The 15375-nt window shown below is 45.0% G+C and overlaps 1 protein-coding gene across 12 annotated transcripts in view; it reads left to right on the forward strand.

The window, feature by feature from the left end:
- Nucleotides 1-14797, forward strand: part of Nek3 (NIMA related kinase 3) — a 30028-nt gene extending 15231 nt beyond the window's left edge. For 4 of the 12 annotated variants that reach the window (XM_048456303.3, XM_048456302.3, XM_085680693.2 and 1 more), the window contains 8 exons: nucleotides 2149-2349; nucleotides 3119-3191; nucleotides 7422-7471; nucleotides 10761-10863; nucleotides 11703-11852; nucleotides 12567-12701; nucleotides 13692-13815; nucleotides 14319-14797. In XM_048456303.3, the coding sequence (XP_048312260.3) occupies nucleotides 2149-2349; nucleotides 3119-3191; nucleotides 7422-7471; nucleotides 10761-10863; nucleotides 11703-11852; nucleotides 12567-12701; nucleotides 13692-13815; nucleotides 14319-14469 (987 nt within the window). In that variant the 3' untranslated portion in view covers nucleotides 14470-14797. The remainder of the gene's footprint in view (nucleotides 1-2148; nucleotides 2350-3118; nucleotides 3192-7421; nucleotides 7472-10760; nucleotides 10864-11702; nucleotides 11853-12566; nucleotides 12702-13691; nucleotides 13816-14318) is intronic. The other 8 variants (XM_048456306.3, XM_048456305.3, XM_048456309.3 and 5 more) reach the window with 8 other exon arrangements.
- The last annotated feature ends 578 nt before the right edge of the window (nucleotides 14798-15375 follow it).

A 15375-nucleotide genomic window follows, 5' to 3' on the forward strand; every position in this document is an offset into this window, starting at 1 on the left:
TTCACAGTTTCCATTGAGATGGCAGACGTTATTGAGACTTATTTTCCTGTGGAAGTGACTTGTGGTTTTTCTCTTGCAGTGTTCATTACTCTTTCTCTCTGTTTTTTATTTAGTGTTTTTGTTGTTGATTTTGAGATAGGGTATCTCTGTGAAGCCCTGGCTTTCCTGGAACTCCCTCTGTCTGGCCTCAGACTCAGAGATCTGCTTGCCTCTGCCTCCTGAGTCCTGGTAGGCATGCACCACCACTGCCCAGCTAACATGTTGTGTTTTAATGTCTTTTCTGGTCATTTCTATGTGGTGTTCTGTGTGTTTCTTTTATCAGTCTGGGTGTGTCTTCCCTTAGTTTGGGGACTTTTTTCTATGCTCTTGTTGAAGATCTGATCTACACTGTTAACCTGGAGTTCTTCGATGGCAGTGTTTCATACTGTTGATCTTTTTGTAGTGTCCCAAAGTTACTGCTTTTGTGGCACTTTAAATGAGAGTGTCTCGCATAGGTGTGGATATTTGAATAATTGGTGTTAGCAGTGCCCTTCTTCCCAGCATTCTCCTAGTCTGGCTCTCCTACCCAATCTCTTCCTGCCCAGCTATAGGCCAGTCAGCTCTTTATTAACCAATGAGAGTAATACATATTCACAATGTACAAAGATTGTTCCACAGCAGTGTGGGAGGAAGGAACTGAGCCAGGCTTACCCAGAGAGCCTGCCTGAGTCTGGAGGCTTGGTGTGGATAGACAAGAGAGAGTAAGGGTCCTGGGTCAGACTAGGCAAGGGAGTGAGGAGAGGGTTTCCACCTGAGTCTGGGACTGGAGAGCTGGAAGGTGGGGGCAGCTGTGGCTCAGCAATGTATGATTAGCTTTGTAGCATCCCCCAAACTGTTTTCTAGAGTGTCTGCAATTTTTATGATTGTTAGCTTCTAAACTGAAATGTAAGAAAACAGAATTTGCCCTAGTAAATATTTTTTTCTAGATACTTTCAGATAATTTGACTTACTTGGTGGTAGTTGGTCATTTGGTAGAGTTGTTCATCTGGTGGTAGTTGACTGGTGGAGGTTGCTTGTTTGTTTTTTGGTGGTAGCTGTTTGGTGATAGTTGCCTGTTTGGTGGTGGCTGCTCATTTGGTGATAGTTGCTTCTTTGGCAGTAGCTGATTGCATAAAGCAACCGTCAAAACTGATCCCGACTAGGTCTTCACTTTGCATGGAAAGAAATCGTTCGCCTGTGGATCAAGCCTGTCTCTGCTTGAGAGCACACAGCTCAGGAGGTGGTTGAGGCAGAAAATGCCCGCTCAGCACCTGATGTGAGAGTAATTCAGACCAAAGCGTGTGCTGTTCATGTTAGGACATCTCCCTTGAATAGAAGTGACTTCTAGTGTCAGCTTCACAGCTTAAGGAGGTCAGCTAGGCCTGGGGGTGCTTATGGGAGGACAAGGCCTAGAGCGCAAGACTAACCTGACAGAGAACACCCAAAAAATAAAGTCTGAGAGTGCCAGTGACATAAACATTGGGGGGGGGGAGCGCAGAGACAATTCAGTGGAAAAGAACACTTGATGCTTTTGCAGAGGACTCAAGTTCAGCTCTCAGCACCTATCCGGAGGCTCACAAACGTCTCTAACTCCAGTTCTTGGTGATTTAACACCTCATCCCTTTGGGCACCTAAACATCCTCTCTGTCTGTCTCTCGCATATACACACATAATAAAAATAAACCTTTAAAAACTAAATACATTTTAAAAAAGAGAACAGCTTAAAGAACTTTTTAAAATACTGAGGCCTCAGCCCACTCCACATACCTGAATCAGAATCTCCAAAGAGGTGTCGAATTTGCGTTTTTAAACCAGGCAATTCTGAAGTGCGTCCCAAGTTGGGAACCACTGTTGCTCTGAAGCCATCCTGAGTTTACGCGTGCCAGGCCAGCACTGACAGATACCGGTCTCCATGTGGAGGGGGTTATGTTCATGTCCACTTTCCTCCAAAGCACATGAGGCTGTGAACTGCCCTTAAGGGCATCCGTGGAAGGAAGGGACCCAACAGCAGGTGCCTTTGCAAAATAAACGTAGCTTATGAAAATATGAATTTGCTTCAGCTGATATTTCTTATTTCTATATTTTCTTTTCATATACCTGATTTTTTAAAGTGTCGCTTTCACTTTTCAGTTTCAGGCAAATAGTTGGAAAAACCTCATCCTGAAAATATGTCAGGGGCCCATCCCCCCACTGCCAGCTCTGTATTCCGATAAACTTCACTGTCTTGTCAAGCAGATGTTGAAAAGGAGCCCTTCGCAGCGCCCCTCTGCTACCACCCTGCTGTGCAGAGGCAGCTTAGCCCCGCTCGTCCTGAAGTGCTTACCCCGGGAGGTATGACAGGGGTGTCTCTCATTGGCTCTAGTGTGGTAGCATTTGTTTTTAACTTATCTGGCGGTGGGCATGGGCGTACAGTGGTGTCCATGGAGATGCCACAGGACATCTCGGCTCTCTCCTTTCATCCTTAATGGGTCCAGTGATAAACTCGGGTTATCAGGCTTGGCAGCAGGTGCTTTTAACCGTTGCGCCATCTCACTGGCCCTAAACTCGTTATCTCTTAAGCTTAATTTACTCATACATGCCTGTAAGGACTCACGAAATTCAGAGGTGTATTTAAAATGTAAACCTTTTCCCTCTTCCCCTTCCAGCGCTCACTCCAGTAGCTGCCACACTCTCCTGCACTGGGATTGAGCCTGGGGCTTCACTTCCGGTGGGCAGGGTCTAGCAATCATCACAACTGTCTGTGTTTGTCTCACTGTTTAGATTATAACGTTATTTGACTCCCCCCACCTTTCTTTCCTTGCTAAGGGTCAAGTTTGGACTGTGGTTTGGGGGTTGACACTGGGCTCACACTGGCAGGCCTGCCTTAGCCCCCCCAAGTATCTGGGATTATACTTCTCTCCTTATATTTGCTTTTACGTGGCATCTTTATTTTCCAATTTTAAGTGATCTTGTGTTGAAGAACATTATAATTAGATGACCTTATGGTGGTGTCCAAAGCAAAGTGTCTTGCGAGTAATCCCTGCTGTGTGGGCTAAGACAGGAGCGTTGGGGTATAGAAAAGTGTTTTTCACATTTTTAAATGCTCATCTTTAAATTTCAGATCATCAGAGAATATGGAGAGCAGATACTGGATGAAACCAAAATATCTGAGCCCAAGAAACCAAAAAAAGAAGGTAAGAATTTTCAAGTGTGTTTTTAAAAGTATCATAAAAAAGAAGATATAATTTCCACCAGGCAGTGGTGGCACACACCTTTAATCCCAACACTCAGGAGGCAGAGACAGGCGATTTGAGGCCAGCCTGTGCTACAAGAGCGAGTTCCAGAACAGCCAGAGTTGTTACGCAGAGAAACCCTGTGTCAAAAAAATTTAAAAAGAAAAGTAATTTTCAAGTTGTTAGAATTGTTTATCACAGATAGCCTTCAAATAATTTTTTTTGCTCCTTCAGACAGAGCTTCCTTGAGATCCTATACTGTTGAAGAAACAGTACATTTTCCCCAGTGAGAAATCACTCCCACACACTTAGATTAATTAAATTAATTAATTAAAAAGCTCTTTAGTACTGGTCCGTGACTGGTTTTGGTGATGCATGAAAAGGAACCGGCCTCAGAGAAAATGGTACCAGCTTTGATCTATACGTTCCACATACGCTGTCATTCGTAACTCTCTCTGGGGTCCCAGCCTCAGGGCACCCAGGTTAAACACAGACAGGAGACTTCGTGTCTGAACACTCGGACAGATGGGAGATTGACACAGCAAAGATATTGCCAGAAGTATTTAAATACACCACCATTGTTCTTTCTGAATTGTTGTTACCCAGGGTCACCTTGCCCACCTGGCAGAATTCTGCTTTTCCTGCTTAGAGCACAGGACTTGATTGCGGTTGTTGCGGTTGTCACCCTGTGCTGCCTCCTTATAAACCTAACGGAGGTTCTAAGTCTGGGTTGTCTCCTTTTGTTATGAGAATGGAGCCTAATTGGAGGTCCACCCTAGTGAGCAGACTGTAGCAGAGACTTTCTCAGCAGCCCAGAACTTCAGCTGTGCTATGCAATTCTCTTTCCTGCAGTCGCTAACTAGGCTGGTTAATAAGGTCCTTACTGTCCAGTCATATCGGAGGCCGCATTCCTCTAGCTAAATTCTACTTTGTGGGACCTAATATTTCATAGGGAAGTAAACCCTTCATAGCATCATTTTTCTTATTGCAAGTTTTCCCCGCCTCAACATTGTACTTTTTAATTTTCAGGGACTAAGAAGAACCTAGTTTGGATAGTTCAGTGATGGGAGACTGTCTATTTTGTAATTTAGCATCTTATTTATTTTGACTTATTAAGGGTCATTGAAGGCTTTTAGGAATCTAACCATGATAATGCAACACTAATATTATATTGTATTCCCAAGTTTCTGACGGACCATTGTACAAACTAATTTTCAAAGGCAGAGCCTTTTCTACAGAGAACTGTGGCTCTGAGTGGTAGTGAGCAGTCACTGTAGGCTCACTGACTGTCACGGGTGCATCACGTGGCTCAGGATGTCGGTCAGCGTAGGCTCACCGGCCAGGATATCAGTCAATGTAGGCTCATCGGCCAGGATATCAGTAAGTATAGGCTCACCGGCCAGGATATCAGTAAGTATAGGCTCACGTCAGTCGGTCAGTGTAGGCTCACCGAGGAGGATGTCGGTCAGTCAGTGTAGGCTCACTGGCCAGGATATCGGTCAGCGTAGGCTCACCCTGTCGCAGGTACATCATGTAATGCAGGATGTCAGTCAGTGTGGGAGTTGATACATTTGAGAAAACAGGTGTGTATGCTTTCATTCAGTTTGTTGTGATGTAAACCTTATCTAAGAAGATAAAATTTATCAGTAAAATAAAATTTAAGAACAGCCTTTTCAAAAGGAATTATTTATGTAATGTATGAAAATTCCATACGACTGTAGTCTGCCTGCCTTAAGCCAGCATCACATCTAATTTAATACCTCTCTTGGCACCTGTCATTAAATGTTTGCAGAGCATTTCTTAGTTCCTTTTCCTTTATCAGTGACTTCCTTCTGAAGTCTCCAGAGATAGCAGACGTGAGAAAAACAGAGAAGAGTTTGTATAGATTACTCCCAGCCGGGCATAAACCCATGTCTGGAGTTTGTAGCATGCATGTCCTCTTAGACCACCAGAGAAACACCGTGAAAGCAGTTTGTTTATTTTCCTGGGTTAGGCTGAAGGGCTGCAGGAGCTGTGGACCAGGAACTGTGGACAAGCCTGAGAACGTGTGTCACGGTAGCACGGGTATAGGCTCCGTTCACCGTCAGCGTCTTCTCTGTCACTCAGGAGGCAGCCACTCACTCGGCCTTACGAGTTTGCTTTGATGATAATTTTACCCCTGGTCCTATCTTGTAGCCTTTGTTCACATCGCTGGATAGTAGGAAGCACTGGGCAAGAAAGCGCTAAGAGGAGTTTCAATATATTTTGAAAAAAAAAATGTAGCTTTACAATTTCCAAAACAGAGAAAGTATTGCAGGAGTTAGCATCAGAGCGTCTCCCAGGAGGCCCTAACAAGCTAGGCTCAGATGCCCGCCCAGTGTGAGAACCGTGCTCCAGTGCCAGGAAGAGGCTGTCCCCAGGCCCGGAGTTCAAGGGGCGTGCAGCTGTAGGCAGATGAGACTTCCTTTATTCACTGGTACCCAGGCCACACAGAAGCCAGGCGCTGGCAGGCACCCTGGCACCCATAGGATGTCACAGACAGATGTATGTGTGCAGACCAGCACACACAGGCTGACACAGGCACTCGCCTCTGACATCAAGGTCATGTTTATACAGAATCACACAAAAATGGCGTTCCGCCAGGTATAATTATAGAACAGATTACATTACTGTCACTTTTGGGTTCCCTGGACTTCTAATATCAGCCACAAATTTATTGCTGACTCATAGCCCCTGGAAGTCCAGCCTTGGCCATCTTGTTCTGTACCAGATACCTGTCTCAGTCCCATGTTGTCTACATATCAAGTGGCTTGTATGGTCTTCTGTTCCCTTCATGCACACACACCTGTTGTCTGTCTCCCAGGGTCCTGACATGAGTTCGAGTTTACAGCAGGCAAGGGATAAGCATGACTGAGTTGTCCTGGTCCGGGTCGCCCCCTCCCCCCCCCCATCGTCTTTGTTTCAGTCTCTCCGTTGTCAGAACCATGTGGAATCCCCCGGAGTAAAGCTCCCCCTCTGTCTTCCCCAGGCTTCAGCCTTCTCCCTCCCCAGCCTGAGATTCCTGGGGAAATGCCAGTTCCTTGGGGATTATTGTCCCAGCAGTCCGATAGCCAAAGAGAGGAACATAAATGCCTCTTTAGAATGTCTTCATTGGCGGTCACAGGAAGAGCCAGTGAAATGCTACCACATTGGGACCATTTAGTCTCTAGATAGTGAGGTCAGAACAGTAAATCACACACAAGGACAGGGACTGTATGTGACGTGCTCCCCTCGAGTTTCTATGGCCTGTTCTTACAGGTATTCAAAGACATTTTTAAGATGTCGAATGAAGCTGGGCATGGTAGCATGCACCTTTAATCATAGCACTTCGCGGTGAGGCAGGAGGATCGCTATAAGCCTCAGGCCAGCCTGATTTTTATAATGAGTTCTACGCTAGCAAGAGTTATATAGCGAAACTCTGCTTCAAAACCCAAAATAAACAAAACCAAAAGTCAGTAAATGTGGGGACGCCGGCTCCTCTGACTTCTCAGCTGCTTAAATGGGTTGGCATGGATGACTCTTACGTTATCTGAACGTTAAGGATGAAACAACATAAATCGTTTCTTGTAATATCTAGAGAATTGTACCCGGTGCTGAACGCTCGATACCCCTTCAGTTTGATGCTGTCTGTGGTCAAGTATCTTTAGCGTCCTTATTTGTCAGACACCAATAATGCCAGTGTTGGGGGTGCTGAGGAAGGACGGTCAGAGTTTAAGGACTACCTGGGCTGTGTACTGAGAATCTTTCTCTAAACACAAAGCGTAAGCAGGGAGAGCCGTTAGGATTCAGGCATTTTGCTGGCCTGCCCTGTCATCTGGCAGGATGTACCCAGGCAGTTCCCTGGCCAGTCCAGGGTCCTAGTGTGTACCCAGGTACAAAGGTCCCGTTCTCGACCCACTCCTGCACCTCACTGTTCTGAAGGGCAAGCAGGACTTTTCCTGCTTCTTCTCTTTTCTCTCTCTCTGTGACTCTTTTTCTTTCTCTTCTCTCCCTTCCTTTCCCCACTCCTTTCCCTTCCCCCAGTAAAACTCTTCACTTAAGCTCTGTCTGCATGCGTATTCCACCTGCCATGGGACGCCTCAAAGGTTCCATTTTGCACAGTATCATAACAAAAGTTATGTTAGAATTTAATAAGGTGACCTTCCTGTGTTTCTCCTGCCTTCGCTTTCTAAGCAGACCCCAGCAGAATCAGGAGAGCTCCGGGAGAGGAAGCGCATGCCGTGGTAAGTGCTTTAAGATTGAATTTGTGAAGCGTGGGTCTGGTGAGCACCCGGCTTTCTGACATGCTATGAGGTTTCAGGATTTGGCCCCACCTGTCCAGCTAAGATGTCTTTCTCCTTTTTGATGCATGAAGCATCAGGAGCTGTTGCCCTGTACCACCTTGCTGAACCTTCCAGACCCGTATGTATGCTTTGTTACCATTTTTAATTGCCAATGGCAGTGGTATCAATATAGATATGACAGAACTCAGTCCTGCTTCCAGATGTGAAAAATTTTTTTGAGCTTGGCTTTTTGTTTTGTTTTGCCTTTATCATGGCAAATATAAATATAAATATATATATCAAATATAAAAAACAAATATCAAATATAAATATAAAAAATATAAATATATATAGTCAAACGATTTAGCCATTTTAGCAATTTATTTGTTTTGAGACAGTGTCTTATGCTTTCCCCCTCACTGTGGCAAAATTCCTGATAAAAGTAACTAGAGGAAGTGAGCATAGGGGAGATGGGGATGGGGGTGAGCTGGGTACGGGGAGGTGGTGGGAGTGGGTTACTGTCGCTCATCCAAGGTGCTGTCCATCCCAGCAGGGAACATGGTGGCAAGAGTGTGAGGTTCTGGAAGCAGAGAGCTGGGCCTGCTTTCTCCCTTCTGCCTTTTTCATTCAGTCCAGGGCACCAGCCCAGGGGATGGTGCCACCCACAATGGATGGGGCCTTCCCCCATCAATCACTAATTAGGAAAATGCCCTACAGCTGGATCTTATGGTGGCATTCTCTCAATTGAGGCCCCCTCTGCTCCCTAATGACTGGTGTCAAGCTGACTGAGAACTAGCCTTCACAGGGCTTTACTGTTTTTCTGTTAAAATGTCTGTAAAGTTATCCTGTGAATCAAGCTGACATTTTCCAGGCTGGTATTCAAGGCCCTGCTGGCCATTTCTAGCCCGAGGCAGCTGTGACACTCAGCTCCACTACTGATACAATGAAGCCGTGAGCAGTGACAGCAGGTGTCCTTCCCAACACCTTAGCAAATCAGCTGTGACTCATGGAGCAATGCCTTTCCTTTCCTGGGTGCTCCCAGTAGCTTGCTTTCTTCTTCTGTTGCACAGAAAATAAATAGCGAGGGTTTTGCTAAGCCCCTGAGCTGCATGCCCAGCATCCAAGCTTTTAATTAAAAAGGTTGAAAAGATAGCGAGGCAGGGAGGATCAAACATTTGAAGCCACTGTGTCGGGAGCACACATAGGTTTATGTAGCCATGTAGAAGAGGATGGAGCTAGTCCAAAGAGTCAAGTGAAGTCTGTGAAACCTCCCCCTCCTGCAAAACCCAAACTCTCTTTCAAACTCTCCTTCCATGGAATGCTCCAGAAACCAGCCCAGAGGAAATGGGGACTAGTTTATACTGATGTTGAAGAAACTCATAGTAATAGAATTGATGTTATAAAGGATTTGCCGATGGATTTGTTTAGGAGGCATTAAATCACACAACGTAGAATTTAGGTAAGGGTGCACTGTCCTCCAACACCCCAGAGGTAGGTAGTAGCTAACTAGGCCTGCCAGAGTGAACTTTACAGTGTTGGCATATAGATGTTTGCTCACCAGGATTGGCCAGCCTTTAGGCCCATCCCCAAAGAACATGCCTCTAACAGGCAGCTGTGGGCGGGGGAGGGGCAGCATAGGGTCACAGCCATTGCTGAATCCTGGCCTAAAGTCCCCAGAGAATGTCAGGTTTCAGTGGGGTAAAGATTGGTGTTGTCACTTCCGTTCTGTTGCTGTAATAAACACTGTGAGCAAAAGCAACTTACAGGACCAGGCCAGTCCATCACTAAAGGAGCCAGGGTAGGAATGTAACAGGAACCAAAACAGAGACCACAGAGGATACGGCTTGCTGGCTGTCTCCTGGCTATGTGCTTAGGGGCTCTGTTATACAGCCCAGACCCAACTGCGGAGAGAAAGGTGCCACTACAGTGGGCTGAGCCTCTTCCATCAGTTAACAACAAAGACAGCCCCCCGACAGACTCTCATCTGCGCAGTCCCCCCATTGAGACTCCTTCTCAGATGGCTATAGACTGTCAAGTCTATAGAGGTTATAGAGGTTAAACCTAAGTAGGACATTCGACATCCCCTAAGGGCTTTTAACATCCACATCCTACAACTGCTTCAAGACCCTGATAGGTGGCAGCTGGGCTTTGAAATCACCGTGTGCTGAGCCATCACTGTGACGTGACAAGAGATGTTCTGTGTCCCCCGCATGTGTCAAAAAGAATTTTGAGAACCGCTGCATGAGAACAAGAAAAGTCAGTGGCCAGCAAGGCCATTTTGTTCAACTAGTAACTGAGAACCGTGCCTGGGACCAGCTAGGTCCTGCCTTTGTATCTCTTCTCTGAATATGTGCATGTTTAGCGAGGACCATTCTTTGTGCTAGCTCCTACACGGCACCAAGTCGGGTTCAGACAATTTGGAAAAGTACCGATTTAATCACATTTTCATAATAGGGTTTTATATGACAGGGCCGGGAGACTTTGGAATGACTACTCAAAGACCCAGGGTGAACAACCTGTTTCTTTGAAGCTTTTATTACATTTATTTAATTATGGGGTGTGGGGTCACATATACTGTCATATGGTGGTCAGAGAACAATTTGCTGGAGTTGATTTTCTCAGCAGCAAGTGTTCTTAACTGCTGAGCCCCCTCCTCCCTCCTCTCTCTCTCTCTCTCTCCCTGGTTCCCCATCTTAATAATTTTGGGGTATACAGTTCAGTAGTATTTATACTTATACACATTAATGTTTGACTACTTTAAAAAATGTAGCTACCAAAGTGGTAGAGATGGATGGGTAGATGGATGGATGGATGGATGGATGGGTGGAGAGAGAGAGGGAAAGAGAGAGAATATAACATGAAGTTAAGTATGTAAGGAGGTGGGGAGGTGAGGGAGAGGAAGCCATGATCAGAATATATTTATAAAAAAATATTTTCAGTAAATAAAGAAAAAACTAGTCAAATATCTCTGATGTTTATATATGTATATATGCTACACACAGAGAGAGACATAGCTATCCTGTAATGGCTACTGACAGACATGGATATTAATATACATGTATATGAGCAAACTGTCATTCGTATGCATGTGTATATGATATATATGGCTAATAATGTTTGTATTTGGGTTTCTATGACTTCTTTTTTAGTGCATTCCTTTTTACTTTTAATTAAAACAGCTGATTATATATTTGCACTTCTGTAGTAATACAGACATTATTTAATCACTACTGTAAAATCTCTTGTAAAGCAGGAGGAAGGACGTGATGGAAAGTGTCGTCACACTGAATTGGAAAGCACTTGTCCAAACTCAGTTGGAAGTGCACTGAGGAGAGCCGTCCGAGGAAATACAGGTGAGTCACTCCAATCATGACCACTACTTACGTGGGTTGTTGGGGGCTGTGAGTGGACACCAGTGTTCACCTTACTTGGTCTTGGGTATCATTAGCAAGTAGGCAGGTGGGTGTTTATTGCTTATCCAGGTTTTACTATGAGAGAAATATTTTGGTTATTTGCCAAAAAGAGATGTTAAGGTCTGGAGAGATGACCCCATGGTTAAGAGCACTGGCTACTCTTCCAGAGGACCTGGGTTCAATTCCCAACATCCACATGGCAGCTCACAAGTGTCTGTAACTCCAGTTCCAGGGAAAATGATGCCTTCTGATGACCTCTGTGGGCACCAAACACTCTCATGGTGCACAGACTTATATACAGGCATGATAACATGAAGTTAAACAGGTTTTTAAAAAGAGGTTAAGGGCTGGGGGGGGGGTGGATGTGGTCATAGAGTTCATGCTGTCATCCTGAGTCTCTAGGTAAAAACCTCAGCCCACAAAATAATAAAGAAAAGGGGAGCAGGGAGAAAAGAGAGGTATGTCGGTGAGAGTCATTAGAAGTATAGCTAACATTGTGTACATGAATCCTTGGGAATTTCATAACTGTATATCATGCAAAACATTAACGATATATGTATTTTAATGTGAACACTTTGGTGGCTCATTCTGAATTGAGCTATCATTTTGCATGATTTCATTTCAAGGTTTTTGTTGCTATTTCCTTTGTTCCTAAGACTGGACAGGACTCTTGCTCTGAGTTGGAAAGAGACGAGAAATACTTCTGCCTTGTTAGCGTACAGTTTAGATGCGGGTGAATGACAGGACAAAACTGTTGACCCTCCTCTTCCCCATTTGAGCTTCAGGTAGCCCGTCAGCGCAGCAGCAGAACGCCACTCCAGCAAGCCCTCCCAGGCAGCAGTGGGAGAGCCATGTTCCCGGTCCAGCTCTAGCAGCTCTGGGAAAGGCACCCATCCTTACCTCCAGTTTCACGGCCGAGGATGACAGAGGTTAGCACCATCATCGTCCCTTGGGGTCTGGCTTCAGATACCAAAGTTCATGCATGCTCAGGTGCCTCATGGAAAAGGCATCCAGTGCCCACACCCTCCTGTATTCATTAATCTCTAGACCACATGTTCATAAATACTGTGTAAACAGTTGCCACCCTGCACTGGTTATGTGAGTCATATGTGAATATGTTCAACACAGACTTAGCTTTTATTTTTTAATATTAATTGATAGTGTGTGTGTGTGTGTGTGTGTGTGTGTGTGTGTGTGTGTGTGTGAGACTATATGTGCATGTGTATATGAAGCCAGACGAGGGTGTCAAATCCCTTGGAGCTGGAGTGACAGGCATTTGTGTGCTTTCCATTGTGGGTGCCAGGATCTAAACTCTGGTCCTCATAATTGAACAGTGTGTGCTCTTAACAACTGAGCCATCTCTCCAGCTCCAGACTTAACCTTTAAAAAAATATGTTAAGATCCAAAAATTTGGAGCCCATGGTTATACAGGGAAGACCAAAGTCAGACCGAACACTCTCTAGTAGAATTCTCCATGCTAGGGTTTTAGTTTATATCTCTTTGCAGCTGACATTTGGGGCTCCTCATGTAGGTGAGTGAACTGGATTTTCAGTGAGCGTCAACTATAATCATAACTTTGTTTGAAATATGATAGACACTGGAATTTTTTTTTAACCTGGTCCTGTGTCCCTCTTTATAACCAGGTGGTTCTGTAATAAAGTACAGTGAAAATTGTGCCCGTCAGCAGTGGCTCAAAGAGCCCCCCGCGACCTTGCTGTCAATGCTGAAGGATGCTGATCTCAGCCTGGCATTCGAAACGTACACAATATATAGACCAGGTAATGTTCGCCAATTATATGACCATGAGGACACTTTGGCTTTTAAAAATATACGGTAAAATATGAATAAATTGACCATGTTAATAATTCTTTAAAGATTTCTTTTTATTTGTGTTGTCTGTGTCTGTGTGAATGTATGCCACGTGTGTGCAGGTGCCCAGGGAGGCCAGAAGTTGGCGTGGTGGTGGTGGTGGGGAGTCAGATCCCTGGAGCTGGGAGTAATAGGCAGTTGTGAGTCACCATGTAGGTGCCGGGAAGGGAGCATACTCAGGTCCTCTGGAAGAACAGCAGGTGTTCTTAACTGCCCCTCATCTTTGCTCTCCCTGTGTGTCCAGTTAAGTAGTTTTACACTGATGCATGTTATGATGCATGTGCTTACGCAGCCTGTTCCAGATTCTCTTTCTTTGCAAAGCTGGAGCGGCACACATGAAATAATAGCCCCATTCTTCCTTCCTCAGCTCCCTGTGATTTGTAAAGCTGGTGCAGGAAAGACGATGTTGCAACAGATTTAGTTGATGAATGTTTACTGAGTGGTGAATGTATAGATGATGATTAAAATGAAAAAGAGGGCTGGCATCTAGCCCAGCAGTGGTGTGCTCTGCCTAGCATGCACAAGGCCCTGAGCTAACTCTTTAGACCTTTCTATTATTTGTTTTGAGACAGGATCTCCCCAAATTGCTCAGACTGTACTATAGATTTCTTATTTTAGAAGTTCTTAGAATATTTTTCTCTGCTCCCTTATTGAAAGTATTGCTTTAAAATTTAATTCATATTCTGCTACTTCCTGGATCTATGTCTACCCAAATCCTGATGAGTAAATACTGTTTAAGTTGGCTGGCTTCCCCAGGCACTGGCTCCGGTCTGTAGTCCTAACATATGGGAGACTGACGAAGAACAGCCTGGATTAATTCCAGCCTGGGCAACATGGTGAGACCCCATTTAAAAATAAACAGGAAAACTGTCATACTTTCTGTTGCTATTCCCCTGAAGGTACAGAAGGATTCTTGAAAGGCCCCCTTTCTGGAGAAGCAGCATCCGACAGTGTCGACGGTGACCATGATTCAGTCATTTTGGATCCGGAGAGATTTGAACCTCGGCTGGATGAGGAAGACACGTACGTTGTAACGGACCTAGAATGCTGTAGTTGGGGAACGGAGCCTGTATGCGCACACATGCCATATCGTACCACAGTAATTTCAGATGTAGTAATACTATACTACTTTCCATCCTAATGGGCACTTCTCTTTACTTCTGTATGATGGGCAACACTGACATTTTAGTATGACTTCCTGGCTGCACGTAGTATGTTTTCAGTCTGGACCTGTTTTTGTTTCTGGATTTTGAGGCACTTAGGCTCCTCCTGCACCTGCTTTCAGGTGTTGGGATTATGTGAGTGTGAAAATATATATATTCATTTCATAATACATTTTTATAATGTTAAACATACCCACAGTGATACGTTTTGGGGAGAACTAACATTTTTCCCTCTACTCAGTTACCTTATGGGATTGAGCTTTCAACAGTTTAAATAGCACGTGGTAGAATTCCGCGTTGAACCCATCAAGAAGTAAAAACCCTGAGCCTAATACAGTGGCTTATCCTCCAAACTTTCCGCAGGGACTTCGAGGAAGACGATGAAAACCCTGACTGGGTGTCAGAACTAAAGAAGCACGTGGGATGGAAAGACATGTCTGATGGAAACTCCTTGGAGCGTGTGCCCGAGCCATGTCGGGGAGACACTGATGCCTGGAAATGGGGTGAAGACTGAGAAAATATACCACATGCTTAAATAACAACCCCAAACCCTTGTGAGCTTTCTTAACACAAGGGAGGTCTAGAGATGCCGTGTCTTTGCATTCCGGTAGAGCAGAGGTGAAATGCTAGCCTACTGGCTAACTCTGTGTGCGATAATAGGAAATCACTTCTCTTCTGTGCTCCCTCACTTTCCCAACTATCCAAGGAGAATAACAATGCCTACCTCATAAGAACGCTGACCAAGACTGTTATAGCAACCCATGTGTTTGTATCCACGGTTACTATGTGACACTCTGACGTTTCCTAAAGTGATCTAAATATATTAAATTGTGACATAAAAATGTGTGCTCTTTGTCAATAATACCCGACTTGGGGATGCTTCAGAATGATTCCCAGTGATGTTTACCAGCCACCAGCTGTCCTTAAATGTTCCTCGTAGGCTTTACAAAAAGGGGATCAGCCATAAGATGAGTGGAACGGGCTCCCAGAAGATTGCAGCCCTGGACCCGAGGCAGGAACACAGCCAAAGAGATATGATGGATGTCAGAAAGTAGAAAGTGTTCTAGAAAGCGGCCACAGCGCACATACATGGACCCCCACAGCGCACATACATGGACCCCCATAGTGCACATACATGGACCCCCATAGCGCACATACATGGACCCCCACAGTGCACATACATGGACCCCGGCGTGTATTATCTCATTTAGTGCTATGACACTTTAGAGAAGGAGAATCTTTCCCCAATGAAGAAACGGCTTCTCCTGACCCCGTATGGAGAGCAGGTAGAAATTACGGTCTAGTCATTTACCAGGGTCTGCAGCAATAGGAACTGCGAGCAGCTCTGAACAACGTAACTCTCCTCCCTTATCTGCAGTGCGAATGCAAGGCAAGTAATCGACCTCAGCTGCTACAGCAC

Source organism: Myodes glareolus, chromosome 23 (genome assembly GCF_982192425.1).
Source record: "Myodes glareolus chromosome 23, mMyoGla1.1, whole genome shotgun sequence".
In the NCBI taxonomy this organism is placed as follows: domain Eukaryota; kingdom Metazoa; phylum Chordata; class Mammalia; order Rodentia; family Cricetidae; genus Myodes; species Myodes glareolus.